Below are 23,825 nucleotides of genomic sequence, written 5' to 3' on the forward strand. Positions count from 1 at the left end.
ATCCCCTTTAGAGATGCTCAATCGCTTTAAGACAGTCAAGAAATTCTTTGTCTACACTGATTTTCCAATGTTTTGAAAGAGTATTATCAGGAGTCAGAGTCAGCAAGCTGATCAAAAAAGTACACACGTGTTTGCCCAATGCTGCCTTTCCTCACCCTTTTCACACAGGTCATGGCCTCCTCTAGGTGGACTTGGCCCTGAGCAGTGTCACTGAGCTTTGAGCACCTACTTCCTCCACCACTAGCTTCTTGGGGCCCCATGCCCCCACCAGGAAACTCCCCAGGCCCGCCTCTGTGCGCAGGTGGGAGAATCAGCTAATGTGAAACACTATAAAAAGGAAACCTGGTATTAAAGAGGATTCCTAATAAGGCAAACTCGTCCACCCACACACCCAGGTGCTGTGTGTCTTATTACAGCATTTATCACAGCCTGTCTTAGACCATCTGGGCTCCAATCCCAACATGCCACTTATCAGCTGGTTGTCTTAGGCTACTTATTTTACCATTTTTAGCCTCACTTTCCTTGTCTGTAAAATGGAAATAGTAAGAACACCTATACATTTTGAGGGTTAAAAGAAACATTCCATGTTAAACCCTTAGCACAGAGTCTGACATGGAACAAGTGTTCAACAGAGGTTAACTGCTACCTTTATTATAGTAGGATAGCTGAAGGCAATACTCATGTATTTTTCCTTCTAGTGTTCCCCACAGTGCCTGAGATTGGTCCTCATACGCAGTAGGCAACCAATAAACGAGTGTTGGCTTGAATCAAACTCATCGAACTACAGTAAAACCCTTCAACTGATTAATCATTAACCCCTCTAGTTTAGGAGTTTGTCTAAGTTAGTAGTGAATAAGCCACAGGAGACATTGCCACAGACATCTAGAACCCACCAGTGCTCTCAACATGTTTTATACATTTGCAAAGATACTCAGACTTTGGTGTATTTTTCCATGCTTGCTATAAGTAACAGGACTAGGAAGAGCAATTAACTGGGTGCAAGAAACTGAAGTGCTGCTCAGAAGTTTCTACTGAGCTGACCTCCACTGTCCCCTCACATTCCCTTGGCAGTCTGGCTGACCACCACACACAGGCAAGGAGGTCACTGTGCCTCTAACACAGCATCATACCTAGAAACTAAGGGGCAGAATGCATTTGGCCTTGGAGTTTAAACACTCACTGAGCTCCATGAATGGCGAGACCGATGAAGAAGATCACAAAGAGATGGTGTGTGTACCAAAACACTTCAAAGTAAGATCTTCGGATGGTTTTGGTAGAGGAGGTGATAATTAATATGAGGCACAGTGTGATGACAATTCCAGTGATGCCTGCCAGGAGAGTCACAGCCACATACAGGCCTCCTTCAGGGTTCTAGAAAATACAAACACACACACATTATTTATAGGCTGTCATATGCATGACTATGTATTTATGAAATATCTAGTGTACAGAAAAATAGGCATTTTCATACCCCCTTTTGGTAGTCCCAATTATCCCCTCACAGAGAGACATAGACTTGGAATCGATATTTCTAAATTTTCAAAAAGGCTTACATGGTAGTGGTGTCATAGGGAATATGAATTGATACCCTGAAACAGTTTTAAGGGAGTAACAAAGGAAATCAGTTGACTATAAGATGCCCTAAAAGTGTCTGAAGCTCTTTCTTCCTTTGATTTGGAATTAATGGCCACAGTGCATAGTTTGCAAATGTAATCTGGGCATGCCTAAGAGCTTAGGCTGGGTTTCCCAGAAGCAGACCATGAGGTGTAGATTCATAGACAACTGATTTATAAAAGGTGTGCTTCCAGAAGAAACTGGTATGGAAATAGAGAACAGGACAAGAAAAAGTCAAGCAAGGCATGATCTCAGGCAAAGTCTCACGGAGGGTAGCTTGGGCCTGATCCTGCAGGGAAGCTCTGGAGGGTGAGTTACACCTCAGGGTCTGTCCTGACTTCAGGCAAGGGAGCTTGACTTTCATGGCTTGTACCCATCAGTCACTGGCTAAGGGCTTTCTAGGGAGCAGTAACCATCCAGGAGGCCCTTTCAGGGCTCTGAGCTTGTAGGCAAAAGGAATCCGGTATCCCCAGGGTAGTCCTCTGAGGAAGAAACACAGGCACAGACCATTGAAAGCAAAAGGACACAGAAAGGGAGGGGCACAGACAGTAAAAGTGATGCACGGGGATCTGCGCAGAGCACAGTAGTGTCTGCTCACCTAATATGTTCACATTGCCACCCTTTTATATCATTGTACAAACAATGAACAAATATAAGAGAAAAATTATCCAAGACATTGTAGAAAAAAATTTTCTGTTTTGTTTGCTGTTCAGTTTAATTCCGTCCCCAAGTAGTCTAGGCAAGCTTTTCTCATACTACTCAGAGGGTAATTTTTTTGTGTGTGCAAAATTAAGGGTTTCCCCTTGTAGTCTTTTCTAAGCACAAGGAAAAACATTTGGAAGTTGGTGTATAGTAATGGGATTTGGCCACCCTCCTGAGCGAAGAGGCACATAACGATGACTTGGAGTTTCTTTCTCTGAGTGTAGAAAGCTTCAAAGGCTGCTTGAGGAAGTGGGGAGAAGTCTCTGCCTCTGGATGTCCTCATGGCTGCTCCTGGAGAACTGCACTATGCTTCTTAAGGAATGACAATTAGCAGATACAGTCCTCCCCTAAGATGTTGTAGGTATGAAAGAACAAAAGCATCCTTGACAGCTGACAGCTGGTGGCTGGCCTGGTACTAACACCTAGGGCAGGGTGTTCCCTATTTAACATAAACAAGTTCACAGAACACCAAAATCAGACAAGGTCACATTGTGATTGTAATGGAGTGAGACAAAAACAAAACCACTCCACAACTCTGCCCCAGCTAAGATAAAAAGCATGGGTGACTGCTGTTTCTTTACCTATTATAGCTTACCCCATTCCATCCCTTCTACTACCTAGGAAAAAAATTAATATGCCCAATCCTAGAACTATCCCCAATCCTTGGCCATATCTGATCCAGAGCAAATCTTTGCTTCCTTAAACCCACCCTAAAGTCACCTAACACAAGCCTGAATTCTATAACAAGTCCTTCTTAATACCCTCTTGAGATAATGTGGACTTCTCACTGCATGAGGTCTCTTTTGCTGCAACAAGTGATAAACCCAGTTTTGTTTGATTACACGTGTGTTCCTGGCCTTCTTTGATTGGTGGGCACCGTCTGGAGTATGTTGAGGATTACTGAGTTACTCCAGGTTCCATGTACACACATTCTCACAGATGAATGTAAGAACCTAGAGAATGTGTAGTGACCATCCACACACGGGATCAGTAATGTGAGGGACATCTGCTCTGCACCCCACATCCTTATCACCTACAGACCTGTCTCTCTGAAGGTTAGTCAATATTTTGTTATTGTTCTAAGTAGAGTGCTTCACTCATTGAATCTAGCCTTTAGTTTTAATGGCCTAGGGAACATATGAATCAGGAAATGAGAAGCTTACCTTGATTCTCTTGCGAGCAAAATTGAGGTAAGTTTCACCGGGCTTATCTCCAATGTTAGAGAGTGCTATTGAATAAGGATCAGAATTGTTGACACGGGCATTCACACACCACTCCACATTAAATAGATGTGCAATGGTGTGAATAGCTAAAGAGGGTAGAGAAGAGAAACAAAAAGGGTAAAGGGTGTATATACTTTTATTATATGCCAGGTTTCTGGCTACAGTTCTTGACACTATGATGAGTCATAGAGAGACACAGAGCCCAGGACGCTTGTAAACAAGAACTGGGTCTCCAGGACCAGAAAGGCAAGGCAATTCTAGTGGGAAGATCTCCTAGCTGTGTGATATGTACAAATCACATAACTTCTCTGGTTGTGGTTTCCTCGTTTGTAAAAAATGCATAGTTTTGTTAAACTGCATGATCCTAAGGACCCAAGTTCTAAGATTCCACAAAATATCCTTGGTCTCCGAGGGTGCTTAAATGTGCTCTCATTTTCTCTCTCCCCCTGATATAGCTGTACTCAAACAAGAAGACTCTCCTGTATTGTATGCCTATGACTGGCCCATTCACCAGCCATAACATCACCTGAGTCTGACATTACCTCCAGAGAGAGACAAAATTTGATTGAATTGATACAAACCAATGGCCATAAATATGGCTCTCTTAAAAAAATAATAAATTTCATCCTTTATTTAACAAACACATAGGGCTTAAAAACCAAAACCAAATCAGTTGCCATCAAGTTGATTCTGACTCATGATAACCCCATGTGTTGCAGAGTAGAATTGCATGCCAGTTTTCAAGGCTGTGATCTTTCGGAAGTAGATCACCAGGATTTTCTTCCAAGATTCCTCTAGGTTGGTTCAAACTAACCTTTCAGTTGGTAGTCAAGCACTTAACCATTTACATCACCCAGAAACTCCTACATAGGGCTTACTAAAACCAAAAAAACTTGCTGCTATCAAGTCGATCCTGACTTATAGCTATCCTGGAGGACAGAGTAGAATGGACCCATGGGGTTTCCAAGGAGCAACTGGTGGATTCGAACTGCTAATCTTTTGGTTAGCAACTGAGTTCTTAACCACTGCACCACCAAGGGGCTTACTGGGTGCCAATTAATCTTTACATTAATCTAATGATATAAAAAAATATATAGGTACTATTATTGTCACCTCAGAAAGCCCTGGTGGCGTGATGGTTTAGTGCTCACATGGTAACCAAAAAGTTGGAGGTTGGAACCCACCCAGCAGCTCTATGGGAGAAAGACCTGGCAATCTGCTCCCATAAAGATTACAGCCTAGAAAACCCTATGGGGCAGTTCTACTCTCACGTGGGGTTGCTACGAGTCAAAATCAACTCAACAGCACCTAACAACAACATTTATCACCTCATTTTATAGATGAGGAAATCGAGTCATAGGTTGCTTTAAAAACTTGCCTGAGTTCATCAAACTAGGAAGTAGCAGTTAGGATTCAAACCCAGGCAGTCTGGCATGCAATTCTGTATTCTTAACCAGTATACTATGTTGCTTTCTAACAATATTTTATCAAAAATTTCACTTTTGAATTATTTCATTTACCACAGCTCAGAAAGCCTGCATGCTCTATTTGTAGAAGAAGAGAAAGTCAGTTGAACACCTGCAATTCAAGCCTATTTTACTCAAGCTAGGGACAAACTCCTTAAGGGCAGAGTAAAAGTCTGTTTTGTTTATCACTGTGCATGCCTAATGTCTAGCAATTCAATTATTTATTAAGTGAATTAGTGGAGATTTGATAAGCGTCCCGGATATAGCCCCTTCTTTCACCCGAATACACCCACTCTCCATAAATCAAGCTATGTGGGTAGAAGGTTTCAAACATCTCCAACATTGACTTTCAGGGGTTCCCACATCCCTAACCACATCTCTCTCCTTCCTTCTGAACTTTTAGTCTCTTCTATCGCTTTACACTTCAAGTTTTCAACTATGCAATCCCTAAATTAGAATAATAATTCTAATAATAAATATGTTTAGCTAATAAGGATTATCTTAAGGGATTCTCAATTTTTGGGCTCTGGCCCCTGTGAGGTTACTGCAAGAAATCAACAATTCCACATATGCACCAAGCATTTCTGTTCAATGAATGAATAAAAGCTCTCATGTGAATTGACAAACATTTTTGGTATTAAAAAAGGATCTTCACAATGGAAAAAGGTGGGGACACAAGACTTGACTTTTCTCATAGCGTATTTTCAATTTTATAGGAAAATTCTGAAGATGAAAAAATTTTAAGACCTTTTTTAAAGGAGTAAATCCTAATATTGGAATGACAGAAAGTGTGGCAAATATTTTCGAACTCATTCAAAATATGCAACATAGCCAACCACTACCTAATCTACCTGTAAAGGCTGGCGTCCTACAAAAAGTATCTAAAAATAGAGAGAATTCTCTGGTTCCAAGTTTTCTTTGCAATCTAAAATGCCTTAATAAACTCACCAGTGTGAAGTGCAATCATCCAGGCCACCATTTTATGAAAGGTGAGATTTCTGTCCAATTGTCTTCGAATTCTTGTTGAGCAGCACTTCAGATTAAGAGGAAAAGAATGGGATAATAATTGTTAACAAGAAAGCTTTCTACATTTTATATGTATCAGCTCATTTAAGTCTCACAAACACCCCACAAAGTACAATCATTATCCCCATTTGACAGATGGGAAAACTGAGGCTCAGAGAGATTCAGTCATCCATCCAAGGTGAAACAGTCAGTAAATGGCATAGCAGTGTTAGGCAGTATGTGTTCTGTTTGCATACCAGTGACATGCAAATTCTCTTCTGGAATTCATTGCTTCATTTTATAAAAATATGAATTTGGATAGAAAATATATCTAACCACATACTTTCTAGTTCAGATTAATTTCTCCAATAAACAGCGATATAGAAATAAACAAAGGAACGGGCATCCCTTCAAACAGCTGACAGTCTAGTGAGGGCATAGACAAGTGAAGAGTTCTAGAACAAGTGAATCGTTCTAGAACAACAGGGTTTTAGGACATACCCACTATGGGAGAAGAAACAAGGGTCACCTACCCATGCAGATCAGAAATGACATTGCGAGGGAGATAACTGACCAAATGATAATAGATAACATTTACCAAGAGCTTGTGCAAGGAACTGCTTTAAGTGTTTCACATGCATTGACTCATTTAATTCTTACATCAGTCTTATGTGTGAGGTACCATTATTATCAATACACCATAGAAGAGGAAACAAAGGCATAGAAAGCTTAACTTGCCTTAGGTCACACAGCTGATAAGTGGCAAAACTGGGCTTTAAACCCAGGCTCTGATACAAGAGCTTTCATCATAGTCTTTTATTTCATACCTTATGTGATTGCCTTGACGTAAAAATAGTATTTGGATCCACACTTAGTGTAATTGTCTTAACTGCATATGTTAGAAAATGTGGTTTTGAATCTGGATTCAGGCCAATGTTCAAAGCAGAAAAAAACAAAAACCTGGTTGATGGATGAATCAGAGCTTTGCCCTCCTGAAAACTGCCCAACGGCTCCTGCTGGCTGCCTTGTTTTTGAGTTCAAATACACTATCACTGAGATTCAGAGAACTTTCAGAGGAGGAGAGTGAAATGCCAAAAAGTTCTTGGGTATTTAAAATACCTTGTTTTAAACATCACATTCGATTAAATTTAAATACACAAAAACAAAAAACCCTATTGCCGTCAAGTCAATTCTGACTCATGGTGACCCTATAGGACAGAGTAGAACTGCCCTATAGGGTCTCCAAGGAGCGACTGGTAGATTCGAACTGCTGACCTTTTGGTTAGCAGACAAACGCATAACTACTTTGCCACAAGGGCTCCAAATTTAAATAAAGGAGTGTTTAATTTTTATTAAAATAAGTAAGCCAAATATTAAATACTCCTATATTTAATATTTCGTTTACCTATTTTAACAAAAATTTCTGATTTTATAGAAAAATATAATTACATGGAAAACAGTGTTTACTTATATGAGTGTTTAATATTTGGCTTACTTATTTTAATGAAAATTCCTGATTTTTATAGAAAAATATAATTACTTGGAAAACTGTGCTTACTCCACTATCTCTCAGCTAACCACACCCAAGGGGGCCAGGCTGCTTGAAACATGAGAGCAGACTCTTGAATTGTAGAAAAATTAGTGTCGTGGATTGATTTTTGTCCCACCAAAACACATGGTGAAGTTCTAAGCCCTGTACCTTTGAGGGTGATCTTGTTTGGAAAGAGGATATTTTTCTTTTACTATGTTAATGAGGCCATACTGGAGCAGGTTGAGTCCTACACTTAACCCATCTGAGTGGTGTCTTATAAAAAAAAACACAAAAGACATATAAAAACACAAGCCAAGGAGCACCAAGAAACACCAAGGCTACAGAAGCTGAAAGAGACAAGGATCTTCCTCTAAAGCCAACTTGAGAGAGACAGAGAGAGACAGAGACAGAGAGACAGAGACAGAGAGACTAGCCCTGCTAATGTCCTGAATTTGGACCTCTAGACTCCAGAACAGCGAGAAAAATAAATTTCTGTTCTTTAAAGCCCAGCCACTTTGTGGTATTTGTTATGGCTTCCCTAGGAAACTAGAAAGGAAGACATTGAGGATTCTAGAAAAAGGAAAAAAGAGTTAGGCCTTATTGAGTGCTTTCTGTGAGCCAGGCATTTTACTTATAGACATTAATGCAATGAGGTACATGTTATTGTCCTCTTTTTAGAGATAAAAAAAATAAGGTTAAAATTACACAGTGGTTGGGATCTAAGTCTATTTGTCTTTAAGTTTCATGCCCTTTTTCACCAAACTAAATGCAAAGATATAGTCACTATTATTCTAAGTGTCTAAAAAAACCTGAGACAAGAATTTAAATGTAAGTACTCTATTCGGTAGGCGATCCTAGAAAATGTGGGTAGGGAAGTGGGGAGTGAGACAGAAACAAAAAGGAAACCAATAAAGGGTGTATTATCATACCAGCCATCACTGTCATATATCAGTTCGCTCAGTTCCACTAAGGAACTCTGAAAGACTGCGTAGAAAACACCCTAGAGTTATTTTACCTAAAAGGTTAGGGAGCTGGGGTATTTATTCACCAACCCCCATCCATCATGGGCTGAGGGCTACTCCCGGGGCATCAACTCTCTGGCATTTCAGGCTTTCCTTAAGTAAGGGCTGAAAGAAAATCCTCAGGCGGAGAATCACTGGTGCTTGCAGAAGGAAGCTGTCCCATGTATTGGAACTGTCAATCTGTAGAGGATATGGGTGGGGCAACGACAGTATCCTCTACAACTAAGTGTCCACCTGTGGAGCTGATCAGTGACTCAGACTCTCAGAACAAAGAGTTCCTTTTTGAAAACACTTATTTTACATGTCTGGTGGTGAAAAATTGTTTTCTTATATAGCCTCGGGGTATCTTCTGTGTTGCTTTCAAGTGCTGAAATTTCATTTGCTACTTTCTAGTCTTTACAATTTTAAGGAAATCTTTTTTTTCAATTTCTCAGTTCCTCCAGAGTTTCTAAGAGTCCTGTGGCAGGCGGAATTCTAAGATGACCCCCTATGACCCTCACCCTTGTATAAGCTCCTCCCCTTGAGTGGGAGCAGAACCTGTGAATATGACGCCGTATCATTTATGTGATTTTGTTACTTTATACGGAAAAAGGAATATTTCAGAAGTAATTAAGGTCCCAAATCAGGTGACCTTAAGAGGGAGGTTATCTATCTTGGTGGTCCTGACCTTATCAAATGAGCCCTTTAAATTTGGGTCTAGAAGTCAGAGACGGAGGAGGTCAGAGATTCAAAGCAGAAGAAGGATTCACACACTGTTGCTGGCTTGAAGGGGGGCACATGCCAAGGAATGCAAGGGTTTCCAGGAGCTGAGAATGTCCCCCAGGTAACAGCCAGCAAGGAGACAGGGAACTTGAGTCTTGCAACTGCAAGAAACTAAATTCTGCCAACAGGAATGAGCTTGGAAGCACATTCTTACCCATAGTTTTCAGATGAGAACTTGTTCCAGTCAACACCTTGATTTCAGCTTTGTGATACCCTACACAGAGAGAACCCAGCCATGGTATGCTGGACTTCTGATCTACAGAATTTAGAGCTTATTACGTCAAAAGAGTGTTTTTTTTTTAATCCATGGAATGTGTGGTAATTTCTAACACAGCAACGGAAAAATAGTACAGTTCTTACAGGAACGATGATACTTGATTGGAATCCTAAGTATCAGAGAATGGGAATTAGTAGTGTTGGAAAGCCATACTGGGTTACATTTCAGAGAAGAAAGTTTTGCTGTCAGATATACCTGTGTTAGATACCAGCCCTACCACCTAGCTGTGAAACACTGAACAATTTACTCAGTCTCCCATTTCCTCACCTGTATATTAATCATAGTTCTTCCCTTATAGGTCCATTGCATAGATTAATTGAAAGGTGTTAAATAAATATTTGATGTTCTTTTGTATAATTACATAACTTTTCTTCTAGTATGGCTTGGCTCCCCAGCTACAGGATAAGCTTCCCATAAAAGCAAAAAAAAAAAAAAAACCCTTTGCTGTCAAGTCAATTCAGACTCATGTCAATTCAGACTCATAGCAGCCCTACAGGACAGAGTAGAACTGCCCTGTAGGGTTTCCAAGGCTGTAATCTTTACTGAAGCAGACTGCCACATCTTTCTCCCTCTGAGTGGCTTGTTCAAATCACCGACCTTTCGGTTAGCAGCTGAGTGATTAACCACTGTGCTACAAGGGCTCCTTGAGCTTCCTGTAGGCAGAGCAATATGTCATGTACTTTTAAAAAGTCCTTGAATAATTGTTTGGTTGAATAAATGAATTACACTTTCGCTGCCCTAGAAACCAAGATAATTATGCTAACCTTGCTCTTGTTAGGTGCCATCGTGTTGGTTCCGACTCATAGCGACCCTATGTACGACAGAATGAAACACTGCCTGGTCCTATGCTATCCTCACAATGGTTAGTATGTTTGAGTCCATTGTTGCAGCCACTGTGTCAATCCATCTCATTGAAGGTCTCGTACCTGACCCAGCCATGGTATTTTCAATCACCTCATATGCATGTGAAAGCTGGACAATGAATAAGGAAGACCAAAGAAGAATTGATGCACCTGAATTTATCGTGTTGGTGAAGAACACTGAATATACCAAGAACAGCCAGAAGAATGACCAAATTCGTCTTGAAACAAGTACAGCCAGAATGCTCCTTAGAAGCAAGGATGGAGAGACTTGTCTCACATACTTTGGACATGTTACTAGGAGGGACCAGTTCCTGGAGAAGGACATCATGCTCGCCAAACCTACGGAGATATATTTACCCCCATATCTATATTTGCCACACTGCTTTCTTTTCTACTTCCTGATAAATCCTTTTGAAACTTTGGGGGGGAAACGCACTGGCTCCACATGCTGAATTTGAAGAAAAAGAATGTGGTTTCATTGTGGTCCCTACATCGTCTCCACAGTCTTATTTTTATCATCATCATCAACATGGTTAATCAAAAATGTGAAACAATAGATATTGAACTTCCTTACCAGCTTTAGCAACAGTCCCACAGAGAAAAATAAACAAAATGTCAGAACGATGAAGTGATGTGCTTGGGAAATACAAGGCCCACTCAATAATACTGTTTTATCTTAATAAGTAATTTTTTTAAGTTAATATAAAACACACAACTTTTATTAAAAGAATAAACAGGGGCCACTAATCACTAAAGGGCTAGTAGCCACCAGGGCACCAATCCTTAATTTTTTCCCAATCACCCTCTTTAGCACAATCAGGGATGGAAAACAAACAAATAAACCACAAGTCATACACACTCATATACTTGGCTTTCAAGAATGTGATTCACTCACCATTTTCTAAAAAGGGAGCAAGACAACCAGCTGGTGGTGTGGGATAGAAAGGTTTTGTTGCTTGTGACTGCTTTTTTATTCCTCCCACCATGCAGATCCCTTTTATATGATTTTGAGTTACTTCTAAATTACTGCCAGCACCTACCAATTACACAAGCCACCATCATACCCCATAGCTTCCTCACTAAACTATCTCCTTGCTTTCTGCCATTGACTTCTAAAGGGAAGTTTCTTTGTTACTATCCCTTGCTCAATCTCAGTAACCTGATATTCAAGTGCAAGGCAGACTATTGAGTCATCTCAGCAGATTTCTATGCTCTGCTCAAACTCTTAGAGAGAGAGAAAAAATAATCATTTCAAAAAAACGAGAAGTGGAACTAAAAAGAAGTACATATTTAATGGGGTGTGATATGAGTTTCATGTTACGGAAACTTAAAAGTTCTATTTTGTGTATACCTGGTCTCACCACAAACACCATTAATGAATCTGAATTAGATAGATATTTATGTGCATTTAGGAGAACTTGCAAAAACCAGCCTTGAAACTACAGATCTCAGGCTAAGAAGTTGATAGTAACGTCCAAACCTAGTGACAGGATATGTGACAGACATGAAGAACACCACCTTCTAATTGTATAGCACTGTTTATCATTTAGAAATTACCTGTTTATTCTCTATCTCCCACATAAGACTCTAAGCTCCCTGAGCCCATGGCCCACCCATGTGTTACTCTTTTACTCACCACATGTCCCTATTGTTTATCACATAGCTGGCACTCAACAAGTAATCATTGACTGACAACTCACTAACTGATGGACTGAATCAATTAATATACTTTTTAAATATCATTTTCATTCTTACATTTGCATTATTCTACCTGACTTCTGGCTAAAAAAAATTTGAGACAGAAAGTCCAAGAGGCTTGCCTTAGACTATATGCTAGAGACAGACCAATGTTGAAGGTCTCTGACTCCCATACTATATAAGGTTACAGACAAGGCCTCAATCTCTTCACCTTCCTCTTTCTATCCATCCAGTTAGAAATTAGTTTCGGAATGGCAAGCTGAGGTTATTAAGGCTTCTTCAGAGACCTCTGTATCTTGAGCCCCACCCTATCCGCCATCTCCCTCAACGAAGCAGGTAGAGAATTTTTACCCCTACCTTCCCTAAGGTGGGCCAACCCTGGGGCTTTTTTTTCTCCATGTAACCAGAAGGATTTTACAAAGCAAAGTCTAAAGGATTAAGGCCACTAGAAACCGAGCAGAAGTTATGTGGTTTTTTTTTCACATAGTGTCCTACTAATTAATTCTTGAAGTTACAACATCATTGTCATTTCTAGCGTAGTTTATTTGGCTTGCTCAAACATTCATACATATGATTGGTTTTGGAAGACCATAATACCTCAACAGGAGAGTTCCAAGAAGTTTAGAAGGCACAGAGGAAAGTGAATGGACTATGGGGGCCTAATGACCTGGGTTTGAGTCCCAGCTCTCCAATGTAATTTTGTCCCCACCTCTCTGGCTCGATACAAAGATTTAACAAGATGAGGTCTTTGAAGTCTTCATAAATGGCAAATATTATGATTTCCTAGTCTGTCTTAGTCTGGAAGCTCCACTAAAACCTGTCCACAATGGGTGACCCAGCTGGTATTTGAAATATTGGTGGCATAGCTTCCAGCATCACAGCAACACATAGTCACCACAGTATGACAAACTGACAGATGGATGGTGGCTAAGACTAAGACTAGAAAGAAAGGCCTGGTGATCTTCTTCCAAAAATGAGCTAATGATAACTCTATGGATCACAACAGAACATTGCCCTATGTAGTGCTGGAAGATGAGCCCCCTCTGTGGGTTGCACCAATGGATTCAAATGTACCAATGATCATGAAGACGGTACAGCACAGGACTGGGCAACGTTTCATTATATTATACATAAGGTCACCATGAGTCAGAGTTGACTGGGCAGCAACTAATAACAACAACATTATGATTTCCAACATTAGTGACAGGAGGCTGACTCGACTAAATCCAAAGAGGAAACTGTTTCATTTGCAAAGTTCACATTTCAAGTTGGGGATAAGGGAAGGAAAGACGCACCTTGTATATAAAAGAATGTTGCTTGCTGCTAGTTTTATTTAAAAAAATACATTCTTTTTTAAAAACAAAAGATTTGTCTAGTTACAGAGTCAAGCTTCTCTGTGATATGAAGACGAAGCTCATTTCATCCCTGTCTTTAGAGACACTGATGAAGATCTTCCCTCTTGGACCACAGGAAGTCCAAAAGCTGCCATTACAACATGTGCTGCTCGTGGGACATGGTAGCTCAACAGCAGTGCAATTTGGGCTTATGGGGTAACAAGAGTTTCTTAACGGGTCATCCTGGTGAAAATGCTACCTGTTTCTCAGAGTTTGCTTCCTCTAAATAGAAATTATTCAAACAGGGGAAAGAGTTCTATCTCCTTAAAATGAAAATAAAAATTACAGTGCATGAGTTTCATTCAACACATGATCAGCGATCACCTACAATATCCAGGATATTGTACTTTAGAGTGGGCTCATCAATAAAACTTTCAGTACAGTGGAATTTGACCACTGTGCTTTCTTCGGTTGAGAAGATTATTTGGAGAGTCTTGTAATCAATGTCATTGCTAATATTAAGTGCTGTTTTTAGTTTTTGTTTTTGTTTGGCTGTCAGTTGGCAAAGGAGCCTTGATGGTGCAATGGTTAAAGTGCTCAGTTGCCATCCAAAGGTCAGCAATTCGAACTAGCTGATGTCTAGTTTCCCACCGCTGTGCTTTTCCCCATGCCCTTTTCTCTATGTCGAAAGCCTTTCTCTCTCATTTACGCCTCTTAGAGGCTTATTGATCCTTATATGCTCATCTTTGGTGCCATTTTCTCTAAGAAACTTTTCTTTATAGCCTGCCCCACCTGAGTTAATTTCTCCCACATCGATTCCCAGTAGCTCTTTACTTGTAATGTCTTGTGGGAGTTGTCATATTTTGCTTCGTGTCATTTTTGAGTACTTGTGTAGGTTCTAAGCTCCTCGTAGATAAGTTTATTCTCATCTTTGTGTAATAATACCAATAAAAAATGCATAGACCATTTTATAAGTTTCAAAGGCTCTGCCTACATAATCTTTTTTCCTCTAAGCATAGCATGTTTAGGGGCTCACTAAATTGTTGAAGTGAGGGCAAAAGAAGCCCTGGCAATTTACAAAGCTCAGCACTCCCCAATTTCATGGAGCAACCTTCTTAGTCACATTATAATGTGACTCAATTATCCATCATTTCCATCTGCTTGGGATGTTTTTACAAAATACATCTTCTCTGACTTAAAAACTTAGAAAAAAAATGACACTGCAAAATTAATTCTCAAATCTTACATTTCAGCCTTAAGTAAATTCCCTTTTAGGTACATACGTGTGTCTGCTTGCGCACATGAGTGTATAATATATATATATATATATAAAATTAAATCATTATATTGTGCATATTATTGTTACATGCGTGCATGCATGAGTGTATAATATATATATTACACATATATGTATATACATATGTGCATACATATACATACTTATTGTAGTTGTCATTGAGTCGATGTCAACTCATGGTGACACCACATGTGTCAGAGTAGAATTGCGCACCATAGGGTTTCCAATGGCTGATTTTTTGGAAGTAGATCATCAGGCCAGGCCTTTCTTCCAAGGCACCTCTGGGTGGACTCAAACCTGCAACCTTTTGGTTAGCAGCCAAATAATGTGCCACCCAGGAACTACATTTGTATGTATGTATGTATATATATATATTTTTTCTCACTGCTATTGTTGGAGCCCTGGTGGCACAGTGGTTAAGGGATTAGGCCGCTAACCAAAAGGTCAGCAGTTCGAATCCACCAGCCCTTCTTTGGGAACCCTATGGGGCAGTTCTACTCTGTCTGAGTGAGTCAGAATCGACTCGACAGCAAGGGGTTTGGGTTTTTTTGTTTATTTTTGAGGTATAGTTTGGTTAGTTGTTTTTTTAAACATCTGGTCCAGGTTAAATGGTTGTCCCAGGGAAGTCTATGCACAAATAATATAAAAATAAAATAGAACATCAGACACGGCTTGGGTCATGAATATTGTACAGAGTGAAAGCTTCAAAAACCGTTGGTTGGTTTGCTTTTCCTAAGAAAAGGCATTTAGCTGGATGGTCTTTGAAAATTTGAAGAATTCAGTGAACACTGTTTTCCCTTACCGCACTGGAGCCCCTGAGGAAGGAGAGCAGGTTCCGACAGACCGGCAGCAGGATCAGCATGCAGTTGAAATTCAGGCAGGCTGCAGGGGCCCGGGCAAATGCCAGTGCAGACTGGAAGAAGCAGGATACGTAGCAGGGTGACTCCTGTGAGCACAGAACACATCCCTAACCTCCCCAGGGCTCCCACATCAGAGGCCCACACATTAGAGACATCAAGTTATCTGTAAAGTTAAAGGAAGGCCCTTCGGGGACAAGAGTTTTCCTTTAGGTCCTACTGGGAGTCTTTGTTTTGATGTGAAACTGACCTTTCCCATCAATTCCAATATTTTATTATGAAAATTTTCAAATATAGAGAAGTTGTAAGAGTTTTAATGAATGCCTGTTTTCCCATTTCCCAGATTCCACCATATACATTTACTTCGCCAATTTTCCAATCCTGGTGACATGAATCAGGATATATCTGAATCTCAACTCACCTTTCCTTCCATATTATGTAGAAAATTAAAAATATCCATGCAAAGACTTGCCCATGGAGGTGGTTTCCCTTCACTACCATCTTTCCCGAGCAGCTGTTCACTATGCTTCCTTTATCATATATCTGTCCATTTATTCATCCCTCTATCCATCGACCAACTCATCTTATTTTTTTGAGGCATTTCAAAACAAGTTGCAGACACTGGTTCATGTTCCCCTAAACACTTCAACATTCGTATCATTAACTAGAGCTCAATATTATAACTGGTCCTTTTTAAGATTTTATCAAAGTTTTTCTCAGCACTTAGACTGTGGTTACTGTGGTATATAATGCTTTGGCGTTAGAGTTATTATGCTTGTAATGCCTGAATAATATCTTTGTAATGCCTGAATAATTATTATCTTTGAAATGCCATATTTTGGAGAGAGGAAACAAAGAGAAGCCATTCTTCTCAGAATCAACATGGATAAGTTAACAGCAATTATAATATTGCACTACAACTATATATTATAATTATTTACACATACGATTTATAATGCATATTATAATTAATATCAATTAATTAACTCAGCAGGATGTAACAAATGATATTCTCTGGGGGTGGCAGCAATTGTGATTATTTTCATTTGTGATGAAGAAGAGGCCTGGCAGTTCAAGGAAACTGAGAATGCTAAGTACGCAAGGAAACTCAGGGGGCCTCCATTCTGTTGGCCAATTCAACAGATATGGCCTTTCAGAAAGTTTCTCAAAGGCTCCATTTGTAGGAAGATACTGATTTTCTGAAAATCATTTCATAACATGTCACCAGGAGCAGGACTTTTCACAGAAAAAATAGTGGTAGGAATTGGATATTTAGAGAATATGGAAAGTCCCACTTGTTCCACATGTGCTACCCTGGATTTATCTTTACAACTTGGCTTTCCATTTCAGGGTCAGTATTAGATTTCTCCTTTAATCAAAACAATGGCACCATGGCTCTTGGGAGAGAAGGGAAGCCACTGGGACCCTTTGCCCACTTTTGTTTGCTCTATACTGGAAGGTATTAAGAGAATCTTGCCCAGGCAGGTACGATGAAATAAGGGTGACGGTGTTGCATATTTATTGATTAGAATGTTTACTTAAAGTGTGAGGAAGTATGTACAAGAATGTCAGATAAGAAATGTGAGCCAGCCAATATTGCAAGAGATGGAACTTATACTTACCCCAAGAAGTTTTCGAGTGTAAAAAAACTTAACTGGAACATCATAAACCAGGTAGTACCAGACAAAGAGGAAGACATTCATCCCCAGCCATACCAGCTGCATAAACAGAAATAGTTGAGTGAAGTTTTTACATTTCAACAGGTAAATTGCACACAAGGTTGGAGTCAGACCTCCTGAGGTCAGAACTTCTCCAAGTCCAGCCTTGGACCAAGGTAGTTACAAAGCTGGGTGTAACCAGCTTAGGTCCAGCACTTGCCTGCCACAGTGTCACCACACTTTGTAATTAACCTTCCCACCCTGTCTTGTCCCCCATGATTGTTTTACTACTTGACCAATATGCCAAGTTGTTTTCAGCCTATCTCCCCTCCTCTCTTTCTCCTCTTTCCTTCTTAATATTAGATAATAGCAGATATCTCTTAAAAATACAAAAGAGGGGCATGGGATTTAAAAACAAAGAGACCCTTCTAGGGAGTGATTGCTCTTTTCATTCCAGGCATTGACTACGTCAAGTGGCGACACTCCCCAGTTCTCTATCCTCAGCTCCATTTCTTACTGTGCATTGAAGCTATTAAAAACCCATAGATGCTGAGACCAGAAATCTGTCCCTCTTTACAAAGAAGAAGGTACTGAAGTGACTTCTCCATTTTCTGACTGTGTCATTCTTCTTACTCTTGCTTTCCAAGTTGTTTTCAATTTCCAGTATATGAGTGCATAGTCCAGAAGGAGGTCATTTCCCAGGGGAAATTGTAGTGGGAACTAAAATTATAATTTGAGCTTGTTTTTTTACAAAAGTAACCTTCTCTTATAATGGTGATTAATATATCAGGTTTATAGTTCTAAGTCCTTAGAAGAAACCTATATTGCATTAGTATGTTGGCTTGGCATAAAATGTAATTTTTTTTATTTTTATTGTGCCTTAAGTGAAAGTTTACAAATCAAGTCAGTCTCTCACACAAAACTTATATACACCTTGCTACATACTCCCAATTGCTTTCCCCCTAATGAGACAGCCTACTCCCTCCCTCCACTCTCTTTTCATGTCCGTGCCACTAGCTTCTAACCCCCTCTACCCTCTCATCTCCCCTCCAGACAGGAGATGCCAGCATAGTCTCAAGTGTCCACCTGATCCAAGAAGCTCACTCCTCACCAGCATCCCTCTCCATCCCATTGTCCAGTCCAATCCATGTCTGAAGAGTTGGCTTCGGGAGTGCTTCCTGTCCTGGGCCAACAGAAGGCCTGGGAGCCATGACCATTAGGGTCCTTCTAGTCTGTCAGACCATTAAGTCTGGTCTTTTTACGAGAATTTGGGGTCTGCATCCCACTGCTCTCCTGCTCCCTCAGTGGTTCTCTGTTGTGTTCCCTGTCAGGGCAGTCATCGGTTGTAGCCGGGCACCATCTAGTTCTGATTCAGGCTGATGTAGTCTCTGGTTTACGTGGCCCTTTCTGTCTCTTGGGCTCATAATTACCTTGTGTCCTTGGTGTTTTTCATTCTCCTTTGGTCCAGGTGGGTTGAGGCCAATTGATGCATCTTAGATGGCCGCTTGCTAGCATTTAAGACCCCCAATGCCACTCTCCAAAGTGGGATGCAGAATATTTTCTTAATAGATTTTATTATGCCAATTGACTTAAATGTCTCCTGAAACCATGGTCCCCAGACCCCTGCCCCTGCTACGCTGGTCTTCGAAGCATTCAGTTTATTCAGGAAACTTCTTTGCTCTTGGTTTAGTCCAGATAAAATGTGATTTTTTTAAATGTCAAAATATTTTTTGTCTTTATGTTATTTGTGCACTTATATCTTTCTAGGTCTAAAATTCAAAGACTTAATATACTTCATGATAAATTCTTTTAACAGTTCAATTTATAAGTGTTCTTTTAAGGATCTGTTTTGTTTCCATTGGCTATTTGGAAAGGTTTTTTAGATATCACATTCGTATATCCACAATTTGCCCATGATTGCTTTGCTGAGACTACCATCTTAAGAGAATAGTTTGTATCTTTATATTAAAAAGCACAGAAAATAACGTCTATTGGAAAATCAGTTACATCTTTTTCTTACAAAAATTGTTTCTCAAGATAGATCATATGAATCTATAATTTAGATAGCTTATTTTAATTCCCTTTTCTTGGATTTTTATAAACCTTACAAATAATTCAAGTTTAGACCTCAGAGAAAACAATGTGATTTTTTGAAAAACTAAGTTGAGAACTTAAATTATGTTTGATGTAATTACTGAAATAAAGGCTATAAATTTCCCATAAATAAGCTATCCTTGTGCTTCTCATTTGGAAAATAGTATAAAATTTTGATTGGCCATTTTTAAGCAGCGTAAATGCATAAGAAGTAGAGAATTTTCTTCTCACTAATAATTAAACAACTCAGAAGCAGAAGTAATTAACATGAAATTTTTCTACTCCCTCTGTGATTTGGTGGCTAATTTAGTACTCCCAGGAAGTCAAGAAATAAGCTAGATGAAATGAGGCACCTAAGTACATTCTTCCCATTAAGAGATTTGGAAGTGGACTCAGTCTGCTTACAGATAAATATATGTTCTCAGAGTAAATCAGTTTCGACATGATTTCTCAAATAAACAAGGCAAAGCTTTCTTCTTCTTTAGCTCTCCCCCAAAAACTAAAAACAGCAGAGAATTCATAATTCATCACCCATTTGTACTTACAACGACAAAAATGGAGAGTCCCTCATTCACAAACCAGTTCCCCATGGTGGCAGAGGTTCAAAGCGTTGTGTCTGCCTTTCTACTACACTGTAAACTTCTTCTTCTCATGAGGAAATGAAAACAGCAGCCTCGGGCAATCTGTTTCCTTTTCTATTATCAGAAATTAGCTAATCATTGGTCAACCAAGAAACTTGTTTCCATAACAAATTTAAATATTTAACCCATAAAAACTACAGAAAAAGGGTCAGCCATGATCCAATCACAACTTGCAGGGTGAAAAATGAAACCAATTTCTACAACTGAGGGACAAATGGCAGTGAAATTTGTGGGATATATTTTACAGTTATAACTGGTTTAGACTAATCAGTTATCAATAGCAATTTTTAAAAATTACCTAACTAGCCATGACTGGGTGCTGGGTAAAACCCATGAAACAGGTGTGATACCTCTTGACAGGCTGGAGCAGTATTTACAGTTTTGTTGAAAAAGGGTAATGACAATAGTAATGGTTGGTATTTATAGAATGCTTACTATGTGCCATATAATGTTCTAAGCAACAGATAATAGATATATGTGTGTATACATGACATATATATGAATAAATGTCATATGCATATATATTTGTATATCAAATCACTTGATCCTTAAAACTCAACACTTATAAAAAAAAACATTGCTGTTGAGTTGATTGCAATTCATAGCGACCCTGTAGTTCAACTAGTATGATTACATTTACAGATTAGGAAACTGAGGCCCAGAGCAGTTAAGTTACTTGGTCAAGGTCACACAGGAAATAGTGAAGCTTGAAACCCAAACAGTTTTGCTCCAGAGTCTATGTTAAATGTGGTAGATGCCAGAAGCCAGCTGTAGTACTTTTTTTTTTTTCCTCCTAGGTGCTCCTCAGTCTTCAGGACATGAAAGAAACAAGAAGGCCAGGTGGTAACCCCACTATTTGATCAAATAATTGCAAAAGGGTGGTTGCACAGCAGATATAGATAATAGGGAAGTGAAAGAAGAAATTGGAGGAGCAGAAGGAAACAAGAGAGGAGATAAGAAGAGCCGTGAACTCTTCCGGCTGATGTCTATGAAGCACATGAGTCAGTCCCCCAAAATTATGACAATTAACAAAGTGATGTTGTTTTTATTTTTTAATGTTTAAGGAAAGGCACTATGACATTCATTGCTGTTGGAATATGTGTAACTCACATAAAGGGCTGTCAGCCTCCTGGCTCCATCCCATACAGAGATGAGTTCAAAGACAATGAAAACATGATTGTTACACAATCAAAACACGTGTTAGTCACTTGCCTCTGCTCCCAGATACAGTCCTCACCGTTTCCTTGCTCTGCTGTGATTCAGAAGGAATTATATTTGCCAGGGTTCTTGGCCCTCTGGCTTCTAATATGTTCAGTCAAATTGGAGGGTGAGAAGCAGGGAAGAAGTCAGAGTAGTTCTTCCCCTAGCTTTCTGATTCAAGTGGCATCTTGGAAATGGCTGTATCTCCACTGATGCCCCAGCTCCCATGAATCATCCCCTCTCTCTGTGGCACCAGCTCCTACTGGCCAGTACCACTGTAGTTCTAGCTCCCACCAGATGGCCCTGGCTTTTGGGCTTGAGTTACACTACCTCCTACCAGTTTCCCTCCAACCATGAGAGCTGGAGGGTAATTGCTTCTTGTAGTTGTTCGTCTTTATGTTGCCTGGACACCCTCTGCTTGAATTCTCTACTTTTCTATCACCCATGTAACAAATTACTGGTATGAAATTGCCTCTGTTGAAATATGGTGGTTTCTGTTTGCCTTACTGGACCTTGACTAATACAAAAAGCAATTCAGGCCTGTACTCATATTTTTAAGTCATTAAAGAAGGAAGGCATATATGCTTAATGAGTAAAAAATTTTAAAAATCTGCTCTCCCCATCTTTTCCCCTCTCAAACTCCTCCAAAGGGAGGACTGCTACTCCATCAAGCTCTTTGAAACTAGCCAAGTTTTCTCCTCTCTACCTGTTCCCCCCTTTTCTCTTCTCCTGCCTACTGGTTCGTCTTTCCTTTTCCTACTAAATCTTCAAGTCTATCCCACATTTTTCACCTACCTTCTGCTAGGAAGAGGGTTATAAATATTCATACACTATGAAATAATCTTCCCTGTTGCACATAAACCTATTTGTTTGAACATTTTCTGGCTCCCTTTTTCGTCCTTCACTGTTTGAGAATAAAAAAGGAATATTTTCCATGCATAATCAACTATTCCCTCCTATTGCTTTTTTCTCCTTTATAAAAATAATCACAGAGCTGTGAGCAGTGATTTCTTGAGAGCCTTAAGAACCTCAATCAGTTTCACAGCTGGAGAAAAAGAGATTGGTTGTGATGAAGAGTAAAATCTTTCTTTTATGGAAAGTAACTTTTTTGAGGAAAACATTGTTAAAGAAAATAATGTAATGCACACTACTCTTGGAGAGACAGGCAGAAGGATGGACAATGGAGGAACAGGTGTTAGTTGACTGGCATTGATTGGAGATGAAGAGTGAGGAAAATTGAGCCTCTGTGCTTTTAGCTAACAGCTTCTTTTCCCCCAATGTACCTTGGCTTCCATTGTCTTCTAAGCTGTTGGTGTCAAGCTAGACTGTGGTGAACATAAGGAAATACTCATCATCCCAGTAGGCAGTGATGACTAACACCCTCGGGCTTGTGTTTAAAATCCTAGACACCTCTGGCTGAGAGAAAAGAGAGAAGCAGACTCATATTTCCAGGCTATTTCCTGACTTTGTGCCTTGAGTAAAATTCTTTTTTGATCCATCAAATTAAAAATTAGGCTCCTAATTTGTTCTAAGAAGGCTGTGTGAAATTGTTGAAGAAAGGGAGGTACGTTTCCACACCAAGATTTGCAATGAATTTTGTTCCTGATGATGGTGAGAAATGGATTTCTGCACCTGTTTTCTCTGTTGTGCATCTACGTTTTTGCAATTGAATTATGATGCAGTCACAACAAGTCCTCAGCAGTTCTGTAGGGAGATCTGAAGCCAGGATGACCACTGAGATCTGTCCTGAATGTCCTAGGCCAAGGCATCTTTCTTCACTGAGACCATCCCTGTGACTGCCAAAAGTAGCAGAGTGAATCCTTCATTTCTGGGGGTGGATCTGGTTGGCACATCACAGTAGCCAACACAGGCACATATGACATAAATTCCCACCATCACCACTTCCTGCTTTAAAAAATTTTTTTGTGTGGTGAATTTCTACCACATATACCTAGAAGAGTCCTTACCAAAGCATGGTATATAGAAACCCACTTTTATTTCATAACCACAGTCTGAAAGGTTAGTGAAAGTTGGGTGAGGCTGCTGGGATAGCATCTAGATATTCTATATCCTGTTTGAGAGAGAAAATAAAGTAAAAGAAGAGACATTTAGGGAGAAAGGGGGAAATTTCCTGATCCAAGTGATCAAAGGCATTAACAGCATAGTTTTAACTAACATTCCATTTAATAGAAAGTAAAAATGTCTGGTGACAAAGATTTAAATTTTTTAACCTTATATATGTTAAATATGATTTCATACATTAATTCATTAGCAAAAGGAAGAAAATGAGGAAAGCATACATATTTTCTCAAATAATTGATTTGAATTAAAAATTTTCCAGTATGCCTCTGGTGGTAAATTTGTTATTTTCTCTTTTTTTGTCTTAAAAATGTTTACCTTTACTCCTAGGAATATATCCTGCAGAAATAAGAGCCATGACAAGAATAGACATATGCACACCTTGTTCACTGCAGCGTTATTCAAAATAGCAAAAACATGGAAACATGCCCATCAACAGATGAATGGATAAACAAATTATGGCATATACACACAATAGAATACTATAAAATGATACAGAACA

At 39.5% G+C, this 23,825-nt stretch overlaps 1 protein-coding gene across 1 annotated transcript in view; it reads right to left on the reverse strand.

Annotated features, from left to right (window-relative positions):
- The window catches only part of LOC126069135 (cytochrome b-245 heavy chain), a 38,617-nt gene extending 18,551 nt beyond the window's left edge, over positions 1 to 20,066 (reverse strand). The window contains exons 1-6 of the mRNA XM_049872125.1: positions 19,949 to 20,066; positions 17,274 to 17,369; positions 15,597 to 15,707; positions 5,954 to 6,038; positions 3,480 to 3,625; positions 1,181 to 1,371 (exon numbers count right to left, since the gene is read on the reverse strand). Of these exons, the coding sequence (XP_049728082.1) occupies positions 1,181 to 1,371; positions 3,480 to 3,625; positions 5,954 to 6,038; positions 15,597 to 15,707; positions 17,274 to 17,369; positions 19,949 to 19,993 (674 nt within the window). The 5' untranslated portion in view covers positions 19,994 to 20,066. The remainder of the gene's footprint in view (positions 1 to 1,180; positions 1,372 to 3,479; positions 3,626 to 5,953; positions 6,039 to 15,596; positions 15,708 to 17,273; positions 17,370 to 19,948) is intronic.
- Between the last annotated feature and the right edge of the window lie 3,759 nt (positions 20,067 to 23,825).

The sequence above is a fragment of the Elephas maximus genome, chromosome X (genome assembly GCF_024166365.1).
Source record: "Elephas maximus indicus isolate mEleMax1 chromosome X, mEleMax1 primary haplotype, whole genome shotgun sequence".
Classification (NCBI taxonomy): Eukaryota; Metazoa; Chordata; class Mammalia; order Proboscidea; family Elephantidae; genus Elephas; species Elephas maximus.